Source organism: Syngnathus scovelli, chromosome 2 (assembly GCF_024217435.2).
Source record: "Syngnathus scovelli strain Florida chromosome 2, RoL_Ssco_1.2, whole genome shotgun sequence".
NCBI classification, from domain to species: domain Eukaryota; kingdom Metazoa; phylum Chordata; class Actinopteri; order Syngnathiformes; family Syngnathidae; genus Syngnathus; species Syngnathus scovelli.
Genome location: NC_090848.1, coordinates 17,699,730 through 17,720,943, shown reverse-complemented (window position 1 = coordinate 17,720,943; position 21,214 = coordinate 17,699,730). Strand labels below are relative to the sequence as shown.

General features: G+C 41.9%; 4 protein-coding genes across 6 annotated transcripts; 2 read left to right on the top strand and 2 right to left on the bottom strand.

Annotated features, from left to right (window-relative positions):
* Positions 1-97: 97 nt before the first annotated feature.
* Positions 98-3,234, top strand: gstm.1 (glutathione S-transferase mu, tandem duplicate 1). The gene is made up of 8 exons (XM_049753367.1): positions 98-266; positions 1,295-1,370; positions 1,454-1,518; positions 1,581-1,662; positions 2,406-2,503; positions 2,572-2,667; positions 2,738-2,848; positions 2,927-3,234. Exons 1-8 carry the CDS (start codon positions 237-239, stop codon positions 3,020-3,022), a joined length of 654 nt encoding a protein of 217 aa, XP_049609324.1. The 5' UTR covers positions 98-236; the 3' UTR covers positions 3,023-3,234.
* eps8l3b (EPS8 signaling adaptor L3b) lies at positions 3,157-9,974 on the bottom strand. 2 transcript variants are annotated; one of them, XM_049753362.2, is made up of 20 exons: positions 9,763-9,974; positions 9,651-9,673; positions 9,126-9,218; positions 8,243-8,364; positions 7,992-8,056; positions 7,766-7,924; positions 7,276-7,425; positions 6,907-6,992; positions 6,714-6,829; positions 6,339-6,413; positions 6,143-6,261; positions 5,588-5,726; positions 5,444-5,514; positions 5,283-5,357; positions 4,890-5,035; positions 4,150-4,405; positions 3,894-4,001; positions 3,734-3,822; positions 3,528-3,660; positions 3,157-3,455 (listed from the first exon to the last, which is right to left on the bottom strand). In XM_049753362.2, the coding sequence occupies exons 3-20, from the start codon at positions 9,161-9,163 to the stop codon at positions 3,414-3,416; spliced, it is 1,989 nt and encodes a 662-aa protein (XP_049609319.1). In that variant the 5' UTR covers positions 9,164-9,218; positions 9,651-9,673; positions 9,763-9,974; the 3' UTR covers positions 3,157-3,413. The 2 variants fall into 2 exon arrangements, with proteins under 2 accessions (XP_049609319.1, XP_049609320.1); XM_049753363.2 differs by having other exon boundaries at positions 6,143-6,225.
* Positions 9,975-10,122: 148 nt separating this feature from the next.
* Positions 10,123-13,588, bottom strand: atp5pb (ATP synthase peripheral stalk-membrane subunit b). The gene is made up of 7 exons (XM_049753366.1): positions 13,433-13,588; positions 12,389-12,425; positions 12,134-12,279; positions 11,716-11,879; positions 11,288-11,413; positions 10,533-10,712; positions 10,123-10,380 (listed from the first exon to the last, which is right to left on the bottom strand). The coding sequence occupies exons 1-7, from the start codon at positions 13,458-13,460 to the stop codon at positions 10,303-10,305; spliced, it is 759 nt and encodes a 252-aa protein (XP_049609323.1). The 5' UTR covers positions 13,461-13,588; the 3' UTR covers positions 10,123-10,302.
* A 474-nt stretch (positions 13,589-14,062) lies between these two features.
* On the top strand, positions 14,063-20,926 carry traf3ip3 (TRAF3 interacting protein 3). 2 transcript variants are annotated; one of them, XM_049753364.2, is made up of 14 exons: positions 14,063-14,259; positions 15,091-15,477; positions 16,119-16,209; positions 16,304-16,352; positions 16,754-16,781; positions 16,868-16,897; positions 17,124-17,219; positions 17,593-17,664; positions 18,274-18,432; positions 18,761-18,898; positions 18,976-19,111; positions 19,226-19,359; positions 19,865-19,981; positions 20,541-20,926. In XM_049753364.2, exons 2-14 carry the CDS (start codon positions 15,115-15,117, stop codon positions 20,766-20,768), a joined length of 1,641 nt encoding a protein of 546 aa, XP_049609321.1. In that variant the 5' UTR covers positions 14,063-14,259; positions 15,091-15,114; the 3' UTR covers positions 20,769-20,926. The 2 variants fall into 2 exon arrangements, with proteins under 2 accessions (XP_049609321.1, XP_049609322.1); XM_049753365.2 differs by having other exon boundaries at positions 14,063-14,263.
* Positions 20,927-21,214: the final 288 nt, after the last annotated feature.

The following is a 21,214-nucleotide window of genomic DNA, read 5'->3' as shown; positions in this document are numbered from 1 at the left end:
TGAACTGAAAAAAGAACGAATCACTTTAGGAAGTGATTCGTTCACTCTCGTTCTCTGAAATAAATCAGTTTTTTTGAAAGAATCGTTCACTCACGAGCCAACACTAAACCCCGCCCACCTTATTTCTGCTGACTACCTATCGCAGTACAAAACCAGCGAACCAGGCTCTTTCGACTCACAACAACTCTCAAGCAATACAAGACACAAGCCAAAACTTAAAATCAAAACTAAATACCATGAAACTTGCTTACTGGGATATTCGTGGGGTGAGTTCTGCAGCCTGCAAAGCATTTTTCTTTTCATAATATTTTCATAACAGCTTAAAGTGTAACAATGATTGCAGACGTTAGCTAAATGGCTTGTGAATAGACTTGCGTGTCAGTACAATGAAATTACGGAGTTTCTGTAGCTCAGGCTAAAGCTAACTTGCGTGACGGACGGTCCCCGGCCAGCCTGCACACAATTCCCTCTATTCAGAGGACCACGAAAGTATTGCTAATTAGAATAATTTGCTTGTATGCAAAGTGGAAAGATTATAATTAAGTATTATGATTATGAATGTAATCCAATCGCTTTCCCTTCTAAAACATTCGCTGTGAGTAGATTCATGCGTTAAGAGTTGAATAGTTTTCCATAATCCAGCGCTGCTTCCATTCATAAAGTCACATGAAGCAATTCGTTGGTCACATGTCTATCCTTAAGGTAGAAACGTACCACGTGATTTTTTTTCCCAGCAAACCAGCTCAATTATACCGCGATAAAACATTAACTTATTCATTTTCCGTACCGCTTTGGCTTCACGAGTATCGTCGCAGCCATACTGGAGCATATCCCAGCAATCTGGGCGGTAGGGGGTTGCAGCCAATCGCAGATACGAAAGACGTGTTTATTATATAATATCCTAGCATACGGGTTTTTTTTAAATTAATGTGAATCATTTTGGGTGAAAATAGTGGGGGGGGGGGGGAGTCAATAGATGAAAATGCATTCCAATAAGTGCCTCACCTTGTAAATTTCGCTGTGTCAACTCAATGGGGTGAAAACACATAAAAGAAAAGCATGGTTCGTTTCAAATCCTATGCACAGGATTAGGAAATACAATAACTGCATGTTGGGGTGTAGTTCATCTAATCCTTTCATTCAGCAAACTGCTAAAGGACAGGCTTTAAGTGTCATCGTAAATATTGCCTCAACAAATACTTGGAATACAAAGATTCTTTCTCAGCGCACACCTGTTAATTCAAGTTTTAAAACAACTGAATCAAACAAACCCATCCTTGTGATTGCTGTCCAGCTGGCCCAGCCCATCCGCCTGCTGCTCGAGTACACTGGGACATCCTATGAGGAGAAGCTCTTTTCCTGCGGTGAAGGTAATGCGTCACACGACCAAAATCCACCGTAGGCTGTCGTGTTCATCCAAATAACTTGTATCGTCAACTTTCTACGCATGCAGCTCCCAACTATGACAAGAGTTGCTGGTTTGACATAAAACCCAAACTTGGAATGGACTTTCCCAATGTGAGTGGTGTCTGACATCATGCTTATGACCGAAACCTTTTACGATCGACGCTTCATTGCAGTTACCCTACTTGGAGGACGGCACCAAGAAAATTGTGCAGAGCAATGCCATCATGAGATACATCGCTAGAAAGAACAATTTGTGTAAGTTTCATATGTGACTATAATGGGGCACTTATGGTACAGTGGAATCTTTGAGGTTGAACACAATTTGTTGATGACACTGCTCAGCCTTCCCATTTTTTTCAAACCCTATCCCTTCTATTGTCAAACATTAACTTTTTATTAACTATACAGGTATTGTTTTTAAGTAACATTGATCCATTCCCTAGTACAGTGATTCTCAATGTGTGTGTGTGTGTGTGTGTGTGGGGGGGGGGGGGGGGGGGGGATTATTAAAAATAATCTGGATTTCTTTAAAGGATTTTTCATGAATGCTACTTTTGGAATTGCATAAATATTTCAGGAAAATTTAAATTCACAAAATGAATTTTCTATACAGTTGGCTATTGCAGTTGGATCTCTTAAAACCCCAGTTCTCTCCATACCAGGGTGGTTCAGCCCAACCTGTCCTACGGCACCGAGCATCACCGGTCAATCACTTGGAAACTGTTAAGATTAAGTTAATTATTAAAAATAATCTGGACTATGATCTCAAAAGAGGACAGTTCATGTTGATTTTTATCCAAGTTTATTTCCCTTTTTAGAGACTACTGTAAAATTGAGATCTAAAGTTTAATAATTGAGACAATGATGGCACAGCACTATTATATTATTATTATCATCCTTTCCTCCCATCTAAAAATGCTTGGCGCTAGTTAGGAGGTACTATCACAATGTCAGTCTTTAGTCAGTTACATACATAAGTGTCCAAAATGTGATCCCAGGTGGAGAGACCGAGGATGAGATGGTCCGTGTGGACATTTTGGAGAACCAGGCCATGGACTTTCGGAATGGCTTTGTGAGGTTGTGTTACACCGATTTTGTGAGTATCACTTTGCAAGTGGATATGACACAAGTCCCATAGGTCTAAATCTCCTCTAATGATTTCAGGACAAGATGAAGCCAGGGTACCTTGAGGCGCTGCCAGGTGTACTCAAGCAGTTTTCCAATTTCCTGGGAGGTCGGGAGTGGTTTGCCGGTGACAAGGTGTTTAGATTGTTTGCTCGGCAAAAAGGGTGTCTTGATTGGAATGGTGAAAATGACACTTTTTTTGCAGATTACTTTTGTGGACTTCATCATGTATGAGTTGTTGGATCAACACAGGATGTTTCATGCCAGCTGCCTGGATGACTTCAAGAACCTCAGAGACCTTCTAGATCGTTTCGAGGTGAGGGAAAAAGCCTTCTCTAAATTTCTTTTTGATTCACGGTGACAGTGAATCACTTTTTGTTTATCGCCATTGCAGGCACTCGAAAAGATTGCAGCCTACATGAAGTCCAGTAGATTCATAAAGACCCCTGTCAACAACAAGATGGCCAAATGGGGCAACAAGAAAGAGTAAATGTTCTGCGCCTTCAAAAATGCTCTATTGGCGTTCAACATGCATCCAAAATGATGATTCTACTGTTTGGGAATGGCGAAAAGATGGATTTCAAGCATTGCGAAACGGTTATACCAAGCAGATGAAACTTAAACTCATTTCTCAATTTGCAACTTTATTGACTTGTCTTCGAATAAATGTCTTGGTGTTAATAAATTCATGTGGCAACATTGTTTTTTGTTTTTCAGATCACTTTTTTTTGCTTTTTAAACTTCTAACTAGATTAATGCATACACTTAACCAGAACATACCTCACATAAGATATAGGATTCATAATGCTAAATGATTTGACCAAATTTCAGATGCTGATCAGTGGATGAAGATTGAGGCAAAAAAAAAAAAAAATCTGTGCTTAGTAGCGGGCATCATACAGGTCTGATGGTTCACTGGCAAGCTGCAGCAATAAGAAAGGATACAATAAGTGCATCTGTGCAAGTTTGTGTACATTTCTATGTCCGCCACTCACCGCGATAGATGATTTAATAGCTTGAAGTTGGAAGAAGACCTTGGCTCCTTCTTCCGGACACACAGTCCTCATCTCATCCTTGCCCATCTGCAGCAGCATTTTACCAGTCAGCATGCCGAGGCTGGCCACGGTGCTGCTCCAAAAAAGCATGACATTGTCATGGGTGCGGAAAACCACAAAGGCTTACTTTCAATCGTACCACTCACATTTTGGAGAAGCCTCTGTACTGCAGCCAGGCTCTCACCTCTGCAGGTGACGAGATTATGTCGAGTGATGGGGGGCCGCGAGGTGGCCGCTGTGCCAAGTGAATCAAACCACAGAAATTGGCAATCTCTCCTCTACAGAGTCACATGAGTGTACCATTACCTCCATGGCCAAGCCACTGCTCACAGGCTCCAGAACATTCTGAGGAACGTAGCCTCCCTCTGCATGGTTGTTACGCACAAGCCACCATTGCTTGGACCTTTGAACCACCTTGGGAAAGTCCAAGCATACAGCACTCAAATCGGGTGTGCTCAAACATTTTGAGTGCAGAAATGGTGTAATACATTGCAAAGTTGTGTTTAGAATCACTGACAATATCTGGCTCTGTGTTAACCAGCCACAGTCGACATCATCTCACCTCAACCACTTCGCCCTTCATAACAGTGAGTTCCCTGTTGTTGCGAGCCATGAAGTCATAGACAACACGCATGCGGTCGCGACCTTCATCTGTGTTGCCGTCGCGTCGTCCCGGTGGTATGCGCTGGCTGCTGCTCCTGCTCAATTGGCTGTTCTGATAAGGTAGTTGGGCAGCCTTGTGCGGGGGAGCAGATGGCCGCCAGCCGTCGTAGAACTCTGGGATGTAAGGCGGGATGTCATCATCGGGCCATCGAGACCTGTGAGGAGGACCGAATAGAGTTGGGGTTTAGAGCAGCAAAGAGAACGCAGAAGGAATAAATTCATCCATGTCACATTAGACAAGTGTTGGTGTCAAGACTTGGATGGAAAGAGCTCGCTTTTTTTGTTATTGTGTTTCCATGGCATCCATCCCTGAACCTGCGGGTGACCTCAGAAGCGAAATGCTATATTTTCCATGTGTCATGCAAACAACATCACTGCTTCAACTTTTCCCTCCCATATCAGCAGTTCACACCTCACCTCAGGGTGTGTCCCGAGATAACATATCTCTACAGGGGACTCTGTTAGGAAAGAGCTTGCCATACTTTAAAGATGAAAAATATCCAAGAGAACATTTTTGTCCAGGTCAGTGACAAAAATCTCCTCGTTCCTTACAAGGACGTTCTTCTACAGGAAAGCATGCCAAAGCTCTTGCTTCTCATCACTTTGAGGCTGCTACTTGCGTCACTGCTGTGTCACTACCTGGGGATGTTCCAACTGTCTCCCATAGACCTCCAGAGCTGGTCCTCCTCCGGGGTGACCACCTGTCTGAGCAGGCGCAGGGACGACTCCGTCAGCAGGGGGGAAACCGCGACTCGGGGCAGTTGGGAATGGTAGTGAGGCAGAATCTGTGCAGGGAACAAAGGCAATCTTTCGAGTAGTGGGAAGTATAGTTTAATTTTTTCATCCAAACAAAATTGCTTTAGTAGAGTTTTCCTCTCTCAGCTTGAGTATTTATTTTTCTGAAGGTTTTTAAATTAACTCTTGATATTTGAAAACATAGCTACGCATTTTCATACATTCATTTTCATATTTCTACTTAAGTCCAGAGTGATGAAATGTACATGTGGTTATGTATTAAGGTGACTCGCTCACTGTTGCTAAACCGCTGAAGAAAAAGTGAATGTAGTCCGAGGCGCTGGTGTTGACCAGTGTGCCATCCAGCTGGCCCTGTCGAAACAGCACACGCATGCAGTCACACATACATGCGCACACGTGTGCAGTGCAGTCAAGCCGGGGCAAAGCTGCTTACTTACCAACAGATTGAGTCCATATTTGATTTTCTGAAGACAGGAGATAAATTCCCGAGGAGGAGGCAGTTGGGCAGCTGGAGGCAAAGGAACGGGTCGAGTTGCATGCACAATCCGTCTTATGGGTCAAGAAAACTGAACGGACTTTACCTGGCCTGTCGTGGTTCTTCTTCTTGATAAACATGCCTTTCTTTTTGCTTTTGTCAATCTGCGAGGGAGTCGCAGTCCCCACAGTGAGCACCTTGCCCAAGAAGATCTCCAGATCGTTCAAAACATGGTTTAAAATCTCCTGTGGGAATGGAACGGTGAAATGCTTGCACAGCTACGACGCTTCAGTGTGCTCAAAAGTTGACATACTCATCATGGGCATGGATGGTGTTCGACTACACTATCTTAAATGACCATTTCGTTCAGTCTGGACCTACATCTTCCTCACAGTTCTGAGGTTCAAGTCTTCAGATCTTGACTTCTGCCTCCCGACATTCCAAAAACATGCTTGCTAGGTTGATCAAAGATTGACTTTTCCATAGATGTGAGTGTGGTTACTTATTTGTCTATATACTATGTGCTGAATTTGTCTCTTTTCAATTAAAGTGTCCAGATCTGTGGATGTGGTGCATGCAGTGTAGCACCAAACACAACTACAAATGTATGCCCATGATGAATATATGTAAACATGTTCCCACAACAGAATCTCCCTCTCACCGTGTTCCTCTCAACATCTGTCTGCTCGGCAACATCTGGAGTGTTGCGGGATCCACCCAGATCACGCTGGTACCCGGCTTCCCCTTGTGGGGCGTTAAAATAAGGGGGAGGAGGAAAGTCTTTGAATTAAGAAAATTTTAATCATTAGAATTTTTCTGAAAGCAGAATTTCATAAGTGTCCTTTAAGTCTACTTACCCGGTTCTTTGTGGGCCCACTCTGGCGGGGTTCTTTCTCTCTGCGCAACACGAGGTGCAGGCTGATGAAAACTTCCTGAGGCATGAAAGAGTACAACTATATTTGCAGAGAACATTCACACTCAGCGGCCACCACATTAGGCACAAGCTACCAAAATGTCTGCCATCACATTGATGTTACTCTTAAATGCTGAGTTGCATTGCAGCCCAACATCTAAGAAGGTTCTTCTAGCTTTAAGAAGCACAATCTTCTGAAATGACAGCGGCTACATCAAAATGATAGAGCAGACTGGTAACCCACTTCAGATGTTGTTATCTCACAATACACAGAGATAAACAAACTAATTACAACTCCACTACTACAATCAAAGTTTACCAGGTTCTCTGTCAGTCCACTGCGGGATAGGCCGCTCCAGCTGTGGGCTTCTGTCTGGCACAGCACGAGGGGCGGCCTGCCGGAAGCTCTCAGGAGCTTGCAGACCGAAGTTACTCCTGCAAAACAGCAAGCAGTAAATCAAGCTAGCCTCATTTGCATTTGGACTTTGTATCTGGATTTGTATCCATTGTACCGGATGAGTGGCTGCTCTCTGGGTGGCCCCACAGGACCGTTTCCCTTTTGGACAAACTTATCGAGGTCACTCTTGAGGATGTCTGCCTATTACGAAATGAAACAGATACTTTAGCTTATAATCAACATCAAAACTCATCTTTCAATGACATTACTAGACAATGGGTACACATGAATCTCAAAAGAATCTCCATGATCCAAAAGTCTTGAATGTATGAGTAGCTCCCTTGGCAAGCAGAGCAAGGTCAATGACTGCACATGGTGCCTGATGGTTGCCAGGATACAAATAAAGTGAAGCACGCATCTGCAAAGCTTTGTCCAGTTCACTGAGTTGAGGGGACGACAACAACAGTGTTGGACGAGGACTCACTGCAGTCTCCTCACACTGGAAAATGAAGACCTGGGGATTGCGCTTGCTGCGTTCCCTGGCGGTGACCAACAGCAGCGAGTCGTAAGCGCAGCTGTCCAACACAGCGTCGGTGTGCTGGATGTTGATCAGCGGTACAACCTCCAGCTCTGACTTTAAGACAAAGACCAGGGTGATAATCATTTTTGTGGACTGCCAAGGTAAACATGAAAACGTACAACATGATCTGAAAACTAGTGTAGAAAGGATGAACTCTCAGATTTATTTTTTTGGTCTTAATAGTTCTATCATCCTGCTGCACCTTTGCTTTAGGCTGGATGACGAACTGTAGTAGCAAATTAATTGGACTTCAGGAAATCGCATTCATGATCATCTGTAGCAGACTCATTTGGATGTACGGTAAAAACAGTATTAAATAAATATCATTTGCATACATGGTTTGGAATGAAACCGTTGCGGGTGCCCATAGTCGACTGAGATGGGTGTTACTAACTTTGTTCTCTCTGTCAAGGAGCAACAGGTAGCCTCCTTGCACCTCCATGACCATGTCTTGAGGCCACAGGCGACCTTTGGCGTTCAGTCGCTTGATCTTGGCCACGCAGTCGTCCACAGTGGTCAGCTGCTGGCCGTCCAGCTCGCAGGTGAGCAGGTGCTGCGAGGGGGTCAGAGCGTGAGGCAGAGGCCGAGCCCCGCATTGGCGTGCACGTCGCGGACTTTACCTCCACTCTGACGTTAAGGTTGTCTGCCTGCTTGCTCAGCACCTCCGAGTACTCCTTTCGCTGCACTTGATGCCAAATGACGAAGTTACAAGATGCACGTGGTGGAAATTTTTTTACTGTCATTATAATAGTGCGCTGTTTTGTTTTGTAGTACAGTAAGGACAAAGAGCATACTAAGAGGTGGATCTGAGATTGGATATGAAGGATTTTGGAGAATAGTTGAAATAGTGTTTTGTCATGTGTCAACATACTGTATATGGATTTGGAAGTCAGTCTGGGCAAGTTTCTCTGCGAGCTCTGAGGTGAGGATCCTCTGGAATCATCTTGTTGGAAAGCCCACCTTGACTGAGGGAGCTCTTCTCGTGAGAAACCCCTGCAACACAATTTAAGGTGTTTTTTGTTTAATACTATGTACATGTGCAGTACACTGTTGCTTGGTATGTGTTTTGAAGCAAAAATACAGTGACCCTCAACTACTGTACCAACACAAACATCCCTTTTCTCCCTACGCACTCATGCAAATATCTTTTTTACAGAAAGTTAATCCTAATATGCTAACATAACTATAGCCCTCCCCCCACCCACTTAATGCAAGCGTTCAAAGATATTCCATTGGATTTCATGACCAGGGAACTAAAATACATTAGACCATTCCACATTTCAATACAGTTTATTCTTTTTTTCTCTTTCTGCACACTCAACATTTGAAAGTGAAATTTGAATGTGTTCCGGTGTGGTCATATGTACCGGTTATCACAAGCTAATGCTGTAGCACTGTTGGTTAATGATAATCTGTGCTAACACCGCAGCTCTGCTTACCTTTGACATAATGCCTTAACTACCACCGGCTAAGCACGTTGTGTCAGTAATTGAGAATTTTAGTGTGGGGGTGGTTATGTTGATTAGTCGCACAGTTATAACCATGGGGCAGAAGCATGGAACAGCTTGCACAGATTTTCATAGATAGGAAGATAATTCTGTCAGTTTTTAACTAAAATACTTAGAACAGTTGATAGGTGGGCAGGCACTGAACTCATTGCCTCATATTTTTTGCATCATATTCCCATCAATCTATTCATCTATTCTTTCAATGAAATCATGCGAATTAACATATAGCATGAAAATGACACTGACCTTGGCGTATAAGAATAGGGGCGAGAGTTTCCCAACATTTTCTATCTTTTTAACTTTTGTGGTAAATTCTTGAACAGCACTCTCACGCCAAACCTGAAGAGGGAACACATTTGATATTATTCATAGTGTGTCAGAACATGATGGATTGTATTACATATCACAAGTACACTAAATAAGCAGTCGAGTTAATTATGAACTCTTCGATGAATGGCTGTGTTTATTTATTTGGACATGTTAAAACAAAAGACAACACGATGATAATTTTCAATCCAGCGAATGAGTTACAACATACAGTATACGACTTTAGCCATATCTAAACATAGAATATAATATGTGATTATATAATTTATACATTTATTACATAAGGTCAAATGTGGCAAGCCCCTAATGCCACAAGCTGAAAGGAAAATAAAACGCCAGGTCAAACCTACATTGATTAAACTTGGGAAAAAAATCTTTCAAATGATTGGGTACAGCATAAAGTAAAAGCATTAGTATACAATTATCAAATGCATCAAAACTCACCAATTTGTTTTTGAGCCACAAATCTACAGGACACAAACGCAACATTAAAAGACATCAAATAGATCAAGTGGAAATTCCAACATGTAAGCTTTGGGGTTTGAAATCACATTACCTGTCAGCTTTGCTCCAGTGGCATTACTCCATGAGTGGCGAACGTGTCTTCCTCACACAGCGCAAACACAAACTACTCCCATCACTTCCTGCTTGACGCAATGTGATCAAAGATCAGCAGGCTTGGCCCTTCCTTGTCAGAGGTGGAAAGCTATTTGAAGTGTTTGTTATGAGTCCAAAGGTTTCCAAACACCTGTTGTTTCCTTGCAATGGTTCAACGGTTGCCAAGACATTAGAAAACACTCATTGTTGCATAATAATTTGATGAAGTGGAAACTTAATGTGGCCATAAAATCAGTGCAAGGGCTTTGAACAGGGCAAAAAGAAAGTAACCAAAAAAGCAACAATCAGACCACTGAGGTTGCGTAAAGACAAGCATTTATTTGACTATCAGCTGATGTGGAAATACTGTACACACCCATAAGAGTGACAGAGATCGACTATAAGGGGCAATTAGTTTATTCTGTAAAAGAAAAAAATATGCCCGTCTCGTCTTGGAACAATGAGTTGGAGGATCAAGTCCCGCAGGAGACCTGAAAGTTTAGACGACAGCTTTGGCCTGAGTGGCCTTAGCCAGAGCCTTCAGGTCTGTGATGCACTTGGCGATGCTCTCCTTCTCCTGAAACACAACCAACAAGCATAGTTCAGCATGGCACTCGGCAGATTTTTATGGAGGGAAGGAAGATGAATCACTACCATCAACACTAAATGGGAAACGTTACATGTTTATTATGACAAAGTTGGCAAAATCCAGATGGGAGGCAAGCCTACCTGCTGAGGCGTGATGCTGCTGACGACGTTCTTCTCCACCCAGTTGACCATGTGCTCCTGAGCCATGCGACGCTGGAGAGCCTGCAGGGCGACCTGGAAGTCCAGACGCTTCTTCACCTCATTGGTCACCATGTGTAGCCGCTCTCTGTAGTTGGTCTCCAACAGCATGGCTACATTGTTCTGATCAGAAAGCAACACTGTAACTACACAAGCGTTGATTAGACGACCCAAGCTAAGAAGAATCTTATAGTCAAGCACGACTAAAAGACATCATTATTTTGGTGCAGTTGCAAAATTCTTTAATGTGTTCAATTCCATTCACTTCACTTCTGCTTATAACCAGCAGAGGTTGACAAAAAGTCTCAATGAAGGCCAGGTCACAAACCATCCATCGATCTATCCTACATCCAAACCGGAGGGTCACGATCCATTATCCAAACAGGAATGTTGCAGGCAGGAACTTAACCCTGCTGACTTGTGTAGCGGAGTACACCCTAAACTGCTTGTCACATATTGAGGTAGGTCCATGGAAGGCTAAATTATTTACATTTATGAACGCGAGTGTGAATGGCTGTCTGCAAGAATCTGTTGATTGGCTGGCGACCAGTCCAAGGTCAGGTGAGCTAGGCTCAAAGCACTGTAGGAAATGGATGCTTGATCTGAGGTTAGATTTGTTTCCACGGCATACTGGGAAACACCCTCTTCTGTGCCCGAAGTTCAATTAAAGCCCACATGGACAACAATTGTTAATTTACCCTCTTAGTGTCGAAGAGCATCCCTCGGCCCTCGACTCGCCACTGTTCCTTCTTCTCCTCCTCGATGGCCTGGGTCAGGGTGGACATAGCTAAATCCTTCACCTCCTGAGCTTTGGCCATTTTGTCCTAGAATCAAAAGATATTAGAGACCGAGATTACCAACAAATAATCTGGGCTTTCAGGTGAAATTTTCTCAATGAACCAAAAGTTCAACATAAAGTACTGAAAATTACCCATAAGCATTGAAAAGTTTAGAAACATTCTAGTTTACTTCACCAGCAAAGGTTAAAGTGCAGTTTTATGATCCTACTAACATTTCGGGACTTTTTACGAATCATGTACAAAGATGCCGAAATCTTGCAGTTTTACTTAAAGCAGGATTCCCTCCACATTTGCATGAGGAGCTTCAATCCAAAATGTCCACTGACCTCATTGAGTTTGTCGGCGAAAGCCGCAACAGACGGGCCGAATTTCTTGACGCCGTAGATGATGACGGCGCCAATGGAAGCAGCTGCAAATGTTTCATGATTGATGACGTAGATTTCCTTGGAGAGCAGGTAGACAATGAGGCCGGTGCCCAGCATGTAGGGTCCTAGAAGACAGGCAATACTTTCAATGCCAGATAGGAACCTGCCGTAGGAATATCTAGTGGAGATTAAAACCCTTTTTTTGTATATTGGAGGTTTATCAGCATTTTTGTAAAATATACACCAGTGTGTCTTTTTTTTCTGCAATTCAATGTGCGGCGATTATACGAATATTTGTGCCATTTGTGGGTTGGACAAGTCACTACCCCCCGCAATGAGCAGGGGTCCACTGTAATGCTTCCATATGAAGACAACTGACCTGTCACTCCAGTTTTTGGGTACAAGAGTTGGAAAAGCTCCTCTGGGATGATGCCATGACGGACTTTGCCTCCCTTCTCTGGCAGGGGGGGAACCGGGGCCAGACTCTGGGATGATGAATGCAGGGAGCGAGACGCCTGGACCAGGCTACATGGAGAAGCAAACAAAAACCAGAATAAGAGTAAGAAAAGGGGTAAAAATAATGTAAAATTATCTGTTAAGTTTTGCTGTTGTTGATGCCGTTTTACACACATACCCAGCTCCGAGGGGGCTGCTGCCTTTCAGGGCATTAGCTACAAACAAGACAACAAAACATTAGTTACTCTATGTCTTCACCAGGTAAGCCACTACAAAATGACACCAAAACCTTTATGATGATACAGTTTACTTGTATGCCCTCCACAAATTTGCCATTTGAACCTTTGAGGCAAACATGTACTCTCAATAACAAACAGCTTTAAGATATATTTTTTCTACCCCTCAATTTTTCTATTACAACATAAGACAATAACGTTCAAAAACCCACCGCACAAAAAATCAGGGGACAATAAAAGTGGGGGATTTTACAATCTGTGGTGTCAAGTTAAATACTAAAGGACAAAAGTATTGTCAAACAGTGAAATGTTCTGTCTGTAACTCATCTTTACAGTTGAAAGTGACCAAAAGAACATATTTTATTCACTATAATTGGTGGCTGGCTCCCCAATCGATCGGTCAGCCCACAAGTGTAGAGGTTGAGTTAATACTTCGACAATTCAATTTTCATTAAATTCTACAGATTGCAAGTCCTTTTCTAAGGAGATACAACTGTGAAAGATATGAACATTTACTACAAAGTGCCGTGTGTGCCACGAGGTATACTTTAACCAAACTCATGGCCGAATACTTAAAAATGATAAACGCACATAAATGTCCGAGGAGAGCATAAAGAAGATACTCGTTAGAATGAATATGGGTAAACAGACCAAGTAAAGAAGGCAGTCCCCAAGGCTGTCAAGAAAGGTGACATTTGCAGTGAAGCATTGCGCTATCACGCAACCTATTGTGTCGTCTGCTGAAAAGCAAAGCAAAAATAAACACCGCCGACAGTTTGTCAAATAACTATGTCCCGAATATGTATGCTTAGCGTTACACGTATTTATAAGTCATCCTGGCATGGGTCGTTAGCTGGTACTAGCTTGTCACTCATTCAACTCGCGGCCTTCAATTTACCCTTCAGCTTTTCCCACAATTTGCACTTATCCTTCGTCGCAGAACGCAGCCATTCTGCGTGACCTTCAAATTCTCCACGAGTTCATACCTGAAACGATAACAAGCCTGGACAGCATGCTGGATGAATGGATAGCCTAGTTGTCCGCGACACCAGGCACCGTGTTTCGGTCTCTTCGTGCCCTTCTGCAAAGAGCAGCAACAATGGCGGACAAAACGAGAACTCCCACCGAGATCTCGCGAGATCAAATACAACCTACACCTACATACAATTACCGCTAGGTGGTGCTATTTGCAAGATGTTTGACATTGACAAGTTTGTAAGGTCCAAAAACACATCATTACAAAATGTTAAACCAGTCCCTCAGATTTGACCTCAGAAATATGCAAGGGCTTACATTTGTTGTTTACCTGTTTTGTCTTTAACTTTTCTTGTAACTTAAAATAACAACAAAAAGTTTTCAGAGCTTAAAATGTGAACACAGGATCCAAAAACATATGCAGTAGGTTGTGCATAGTATTTGAATCAGAAGCTTTGGATCAGTGTCATGAAAAAAGTAAAAACAAAAGTTATGAAAGCATGACTGGAGTGAGGTGGTGGACAGAAAAGAATGCTTAGCTTTGCAGCAAAAGAAAACTAATGAAAGTCTCCCTCCCTCAAATACTGGGGTTGGTCTATCTGTAGCTAATCTTTGGGGCCACCCTGGTAATGCATCAGTTTGGCATGAGTGGCTGTTGAGATAGAGGAACATATGACGTGGTGGTCCTCTTCACTTCCTGAAAAATTCTGCTCAGTAGAAAGAGTTATGTGAGAAGGACGAGACAGCCTAAACCTCAATTTAAAGACTTGGGGGGTAGGGAAAAGATGATTTTTGAATAGCTGCATGAAGTGTTTTCCAGTCTGGATGAGATGGCGTGGTAGGTAGGCTTCTAATTGCTGCATCCTGAGATAACTTTTCTTAAACTGTGCACTTTCTTGCACATTTCACCATTCTTTACACACCAACTAGTGTCATTGTTTACCACACCACAAATATCCTCACTAGTTGCACTATCTATTGTTATAATTTGGTGTATTTACGCTAAATAAAATGGTTTTGTGGCGCTGCATTTACAATATACACATGTACAGTGCTTGTGGGTTACTTTACGTATTCAGTAGCCATATTGAATAAATACAAACACAGAGCCAAACAGATGCTAATTTCTTAGAGCCTTGGTAAAAAAGTGCAACCCCCCTGAAATATTTCAAAAACCTGATATTATTTTTTGTGGAACTATATAGCAATATTTTGTACTTTGCCAGTGTGCTACTTTTGTGTTACAAACATACATACATTTGTACTATGTACCACGTATGATTTTTCTACGCTGGTACAGAAACTTTGTCATACTATAGGAGGAACTACTTGTTGCTCCTGAGCATTTTGATCCAAGATGCTACAACCAAAATACACATGCATAAAGGTTGGGCCTCGTAGTGTAACTAGTGCAGCGCTGTAGTGTACTACAATAAGGGTTAATTGCGTGCGTATAAGACTGGGGGAAAAAACATTATTTGTATGATACTGTTATAAAGTAGATGTGCGTCGTACTGTCTTAACACGTGAGGAAGGTGAGAATATTTGAATATGGACATTAAGATGGATTCCAATGATATAGATTAAACATTAAAAAAGAAAAAGTAAAAATAAAAAAAATCACTTCGTGATGTGTAAGCGTAACGTATGTTTGTGTGTGTGCGTGTAGGCAGTGGGTTTGCTGACCCGGGTTATGGACGTGCTTTATCTCCGCGGACTCCAAGTATCATCCCCCGTGAGAGACTTTGATCGCAAAGAGGAGATCAGAGCAGAGAAACATGAGCAGCTACGAAGACGCACGAACGTGACGTCATGCCGGATTCCAACGAGAGACTACGACACAGCGCTGCTTAAACTCACACTGAAGAATAAGAGACAAGTGGAGTTCATGAAGAGGAGATCGCTGCCTCTGTTGCCCATCACCCGAAGAAACTCTTGGTTCTCGAGCATCTCCACCTGCTATTCTTCATCCTTTTCCTCTCCGTGGAACACGTCAGATTGGATTAGCCTACAAAGCAGCCTCAGTGACGGTGGGCGCCCGGACACGGACGACCGCGTGAGTGTTTACCTTTCATCACTTGACATGACAAGTACCAAAAGTCCTTAACGACAAGTCGTGTCAAAATGAATGATGCTGGTTGAAGTACAAATAGTGAGTAAACTCCTGTACTTAATAGGAAAAAAGGACGAAATCTGAAATGGTCAAAAACAACCAAAATATTATTATGTTTAACCCATTGAAACTACATGTCATCGTACTAATTCCAAAATACTAATTTAGCTGACAATAACCACTGGAAAAATAAATATTTTAGAGACTTGACAGAGAATCAGAAGCGTATGGTGTTTAGGCTCAAGACAAGAGTCACAGTCAATGTACAAAAATGATCTATAATGAGGCATGGATGGGGAATATCTTCTGCAAATCTGTTGCGTCATCATTTGTAATGCAACTGGGTTCACGATCCTCCATGTAGATTGTCTCTGTTTTTCTGCTGAAGTACCTTTAGACTCGTGTTGGCATCCACGAAAAAAGTAATCAGCCTTGTTTGACAAAGATGTATATCGTAGAAAGTACAGATATGTGTTTTCAAATGTGACACTATGATGTCTTGTATCAATATATTGATAAATATCACCCAATGTAATGATGTGAAGTGAAAGGGAGGCACTCACATCCTCTTCTTGCTTCCCCAGATGATAAAGAAGATGATGGTGCACGAAGAAGCCTCCACAGAAGTGATCAAAGTGAAAAAGAGCGCACATGAAATGGACCGTGTCAACAATGGTGGGTGGATGAATGATTCTACAGTACTGTTTGTATTGAAGTATTTGCAGTGTTGTTTTCTGATTAAATATGATTTTTTTTATCGTTTACCAAGATGCACACACTTCCCACAAAAGGATGCGAGAATCCTGTGTCCAGACAGAGTGAGTGTCATCCCTTTGATTCCGCTCTACAAAACTTACAGTGCAATGAAATAACAAAAAGTATTTACAGTTTTCTTTTAGCCTTGGCGGTCTGTATGGTCTAAATGATTTTATTTCAGATCGTCAGGTTTTTTTTGTTGCCATTCTTGCTATTCAAACTATGAGAGACCCCATTACTGCATGTCGGAAGGGACATCTCGTAAAACCTCCTGAGATCGAATGTGACTTTAGAGTAAACAAACTCAGTGGAAAAACAAGTGACAATTTTTGGTTTGTTTTTAGTAGAAAAAAAATGTCAAAAAGAAAAGGCTTGGATGGAGGGAAGTTTCATCCATCCATCCATCCATCCATCCATCCATCCCCCCAAAAATTAAAAAATATTTGTTTTTCGACTTATGCAGGTCAGGCCTTGTGACCATCGAAGAATCAGTGAGTTTACAAACAATATTTTCCTATTTTTACCAATACAGTAATACATCATAACAAATTTATACATCATAATTTATATTTTCCAGGATATTCTGCAGTTACAGAACTACATGGAGGTGAGCTCAGTTTTTGCCCCCACTATATTTTGTTGTTAAAGGTGTAAATAGAAGGACTTAAACATGTTTAGGACTTAAACTAACAAAGTTACTAATGTTTTTATGACACTACAAAAGGCAAGTATTTGAATAGGGGTGTATAGACTTTTTGCATCCGCTGTATTTCATGACACTATCAAGATGGCTTCACGACTCTAACCTCGTCTGACACCGTTCCTCTATCAAGGAGGGCCTGTTGAGGGAGATGGCCATCAAGAAGAAAGTGGAAATGCTGCAGCAGTGTTGCACACAGCTGCAGAAGACCTTGAGCACATTACGGAAGGTAAGTGCGACCATTCCTACGCAGCCTGTCACCTCAGGAAGGCCGGCTAGCTCTGTGGTTTCCTGCCTCAACTCTTGTCTCTACCGATGAGCGCAAGTTGTTAATTTTACACAGGGGGGGTGGGGGGTGGGGTAGCTTTTGGGTGGCTTTGTTTGATAAAAAACAATGTAGATCAACTGAATCAGCTAGCAGTCCATTTAAATGTACTCTGACTTGCCTTAACTTTGACTATCCATTGATTGAAATGGAAGAATTTTCATTTGACTTAAAAATTTCCTTTATGTATTTGGCCATGAAATGTCATCCTTCCACATGACCCATTTCATTTCAAGCTGCAGCATTACCGCTAGTCGTTTCCTTTCTAAACCCGCAGGCTCACGGCAATGAGGATGTGCTGAGAAACAAGATTAAGCTTCTGGAGACACAGCTGCAAGCTTGCCTTGAGGTAATTTCATAAAAATAAAAAATAAAGCACCAGAACATTTTTGAGCTTTTGACAGTGGTAACTAAGTTGACCACAATCTATAATATTATATCGGTGAAATTTGATTTGGTCAATTTCGAAAACTGGATTTCTCAATCCAAACTGTTGCCAACGGGTAACAGGTAGGTAACATTTGAACAATGAACACAATTATCCAGCCAAGCATTCAATAAAATGAAGAAAAGATTAAGAAGCTAATATACTAGAACAGATCCCTGTCCAAGCACTTATTATCAAGAGTCTGAAAATATTTGTTGGAATAATGTAGCCTCTTTTTTTCCTTAAATTTGGTTAATTAAAATGTATAATTTGTGTTGATAGTAATTTATGTCAATAAATAAATGATCTACATACTGTAAATAATTAAATAATAATGTAAGCATCTAACGTCTTTTGGTCAATTGAGTTTATTATAAATAATACAAAAAGTAATGCTGAATTATTTTGTTACGATTTAATTCAGAAAATTGCACACACACACACTCACACACACACACACGCGCGCACACACACACACATACGCACTTTCAGCGCATCAGTGGATTTGACAAAGCATGTGTATCGTTGCAGAGGTTTCCCAAGGAGGTGTCAAATAAACTGGCGCTCGAAATGAAGAAGCAGAACATAACGTTTGAAGAAGCGATTGAGAAGGTCACCCAGGGGAAAGAGGAGGAACTCAGCAAAATTGTCACACTTATGACTTTGAAGAATCCAGACATTCAATCCCAGGTACGTATATTTACGTCTTTTTCATGTGGGAGGGTAAAGAAGGAATGAAAATGGAGTTTATATTTTGTATCGGATTAGTTACAGATTTTAGCGAGTCAATTATATTCTAATAGTTTCCAATTCAGGCGGTACGGTTAGCACATTTGCCTCAGAGTTCAGGGGTTCAGGCTTCAATTGTGGCTCTTGTCTTCCTGTGTGGAGTTTGCATGTTCTCCCTGTGTGGATCTCCTCTGGGTTCTCCGGTTTTCCTCCCACATTCCAAAGACGTGTGGTGGGCCGCTTGGTGGTACTAATAGCACCCAGTTTTTCCAAACCAATGTGTCATCAGGAAGCGCTGATTACTGCAAAATCGGACGTCCTGAGGCTGCAGAACCTTTACGAGGAGCTGACTCTCACAAGTCAAAAACTTCGGCAGGAGCTGGAAGTCAGCAGTGAACGAACACGAGAGCAGGAAGTACAGCTCGAGGTTGGCACACAGACGCCTTCGTATCTGCTGTATGAGATGTCCGACATTTTAACTGACAAGTGCGGTTGTGCTCGCAGCTGTCCAGGGCCAGAGAAGCCACATTGACTGAAGAGCTGGTGTCACTGAGACAACAGAAGAATGAGCTGCTGTTCCATAAAAGCCTCCAGGAGGAATATCAACAATTTATGAAGAACCAAAAGCAAAATTTAAGTGGTAAGCCCCCCCCCCAAAAAAACACACATGCCTTTAATCTGCTCAGAGGGAAACAGACAGAAGTGGCAAATGTATTCATACGATTATTGTTCTGTATTATTGCTCTGGTTTTAGACGGCAGCGTCGAGAGACGGGACGTGAGCATTCAGAGCGCACCAGAAGAAAGAGAGACATCTCCAAAAGGGGACTGCGACGTCGAGGAGAAGCTTCATTACACTCAAGAGGAACTCCGCCTCAAAGAGAAGGAGGTGACTAGGACAAGGACAGGTTCTTTTGAATCAGTGCTAGATGTCTAAGAGCCTTGTGTGTTAGTTAGTTGTCAGGCGACTTCATGGAGGATGACATGACGGGGGCGGGCAAAGGTTGGCGCTGAAGGGCCATGTTTGATTTTTAAAATATTAACGTCTACTAGCTTAATGCTAATATTTAATGGGAAATGCCACATATAGGAATATGTATAGTGTTAGTCCTATTGGCAATCTTATAACTCTTTGAGCAAAATGCCACAGATAGGAATATGTATAGTGTCAGTCCTATTGGCAATCTTATAACTCTTTGAGCAATAGTAATAATAATGTACCTTTCGCTTGTTTGGACACCACTGATACATTACAACCATTTTTGTTTTTTTTGGGGGGGGAACACATTCATAGCATTTCCATTCATTTCAAGGGTTAAAGATGATACATGATGTGCAGAATATTAGATATTTCAAAGAGTCTAAATTGTTTGTCAATGTGAATGATTGCACAGTGCGAGGCCCTGCAGACTGAGCTGCATACCATGGAACAAGAATTTCTGTCAAGTCAGAATCGACTGTCGCAGTGCAGGGAAGAACTTGGGCAACTTGGCCACCACCACAAAAAAGCCGTAAGCTCTGTGTGTGTGTGTGTGTGTGTGTGTGTGTGTGTGCGTGTGTGTGTGTGTGTGTGTGTGTGTGTGTGTGTGTGTGTGTGCGCGCGCGTGCGTGCATGTGTGTGCGTGTGTGTTGTTCTCTGTGTGTGTGTGTGAGATTAAGGGCTATTTAAATAAATTTGACTTGACTTAAACAATGAACCGTGGCCTGGGTATTACGGCCTGTAGTATTTATCACTCAAAAGGGTTTGAATGCCTGCTTGTTTATGTGCCTTGCTATTATTTGGCTGCCATCCAATCCAAGGTTTACCCTGCCTCTTGAAAAGAAAACTCCAATGGTGGTCACAGAAATAGCTTGAATCTGACAAATGTAATAATGAATAAAAATATAATGAAAATTATCTACGAAAACTAAATTGAATTGCGGTTTGAACTAATTATTTTTATGGAAAAAAAACACAAGACAGGCCTGGGCGAAAGTAATGGTATCTCTTAAAAAGTTTGTAAATAATTTTCCCCATGTGTATCCAGAATAACTGCTGAGAGCTGAAGCATTTCTTGCCTCTTTGTGCAGATGTGGCGCGTAGCCCGATGGAGTCCGTGCTTGCTCCTCGTTCTGCTGCTGTTCCTGCTGCTGCTCCTGCTGCTGTGGGTTGTGACCGGATTTGCCATATTGCAACCGTGGCGTCCACTTTTCGGGGAGAAACTAGAAGAATTCTATTTTGACATGGGGAAACGAATAGAGAATTATTTCTTGCAAATGGTCTCCCCCAAAAATTCAGGCTGTTTTAGGCCAGTGTGACCATGTCACAGTTGGAGGAACGTCATCCTTCACTTTTCAAATGTCTAACATTTAAAGGTTTTTGTGTTAGTTGTTGATATTGTCTAGCAATGCAAATGTGTGTGATAATAAATATATATATTTTTACAATAAAAGCAATCTCTTACTTTTTGTTTTAATAGATTACTGCCATCTACTACCAACTACTATTCCCGTTTTATTATTACTGTTAAATATGTATATAAAATAATGATGATCATCATCCTACTAAAATGATGACTATAATAATATTAATAACCATAATGATCATCTATTTTAAATTGTGTGATCGGATCAGTTTACCACTTTTTCCCTGTCAGACATGTACTACAATATTCCAGCTCAGAAATTATTTAGATTGCTCTCGTCAAGTGTGAACAGCAGCTCCCGTGAAACACAGAATCTATTGTCTAATTGCACTCAAACCG

Excerpts from the sequence above, each read along its gene's own strand:
- traf3ip3 (XM_049753364.2), top strand. The coding sequence starts at position 15,115 with ATGGACGTGCTTTATCTCCGCGGACTCCAAGTATCATCCCCCGTGAGA. Across the intron at positions 15,478-16,118 it reads GCCCGGACACGGACGACCGC|ATGATAAAGAAGATGATGGT; the intron begins GTGAGTGTTTAC and ends TTGCTTCCCCAG. Across the intron at positions 18,433-18,760 it reads ATCCAGACATTCAATCCCAG|GAAGCGCTGATTACTGCAAA; the intron begins GTACGTATATTT and ends ATGTGTCATCAG.
- gstm.1 (XM_049753367.1), top strand. The coding sequence starts at position 237 with ATGAAACTTGCTTACTGGGATATTCGTGGG. Across the intron at positions 1,371-1,453 it reads GCTCTTTTCCTGCGGTGAAG|CTCCCAACTATGACAAGAGT; the intron begins GTAATGCGTCAC and ends CTACGCATGCAG. Across the intron at positions 2,668-2,737 it reads AGTGGTTTGCCGGTGACAAG|ATTACTTTTGTGGACTTCAT; the intron begins GTGTTTAGATTG and ends CTTTTTTTGCAG.
- atp5pb (XM_049753366.1), bottom strand. The coding sequence starts at position 13,460 with ATGCTGTCCAGGCTTGTTATCGTTTCAG. Across the intron at positions 11,414-11,715 it reads TCGCCGACAAACTCAATGAG|GACAAAATGGCCAAAGCTCA; the intron begins GTCAGTGGACAT and ends TTTTGATTCTAG. Across the intron at positions 10,713-11,287 it reads TGCTCTTCGACACTAAGAGG|AACAATGTAGCCATGCTGTT; the intron begins GTAAATTAACAA and ends CTTTCTGATCAG.
- eps8l3b (XM_049753362.2), bottom strand. The coding sequence starts at position 9,163 with ATGTTGGGAAACTCTCGCCCCTATTCTTATACGCCAAG. Across the intron at positions 7,426-7,765 it reads TCCTTGACAGAGAGAACAAA|TCAGAGCTGGAGGTTGTACC; the intron begins GTTAGTAACACC and ends TTTGTCTTAAAG. Across the intron at positions 6,993-7,275 it reads TCCAGTGTGAGGAGACTGCA|GCAGACATCCTCAAGAGTGA; the intron begins GTGAGTCCTCGT and ends ATTTCGTAATAG.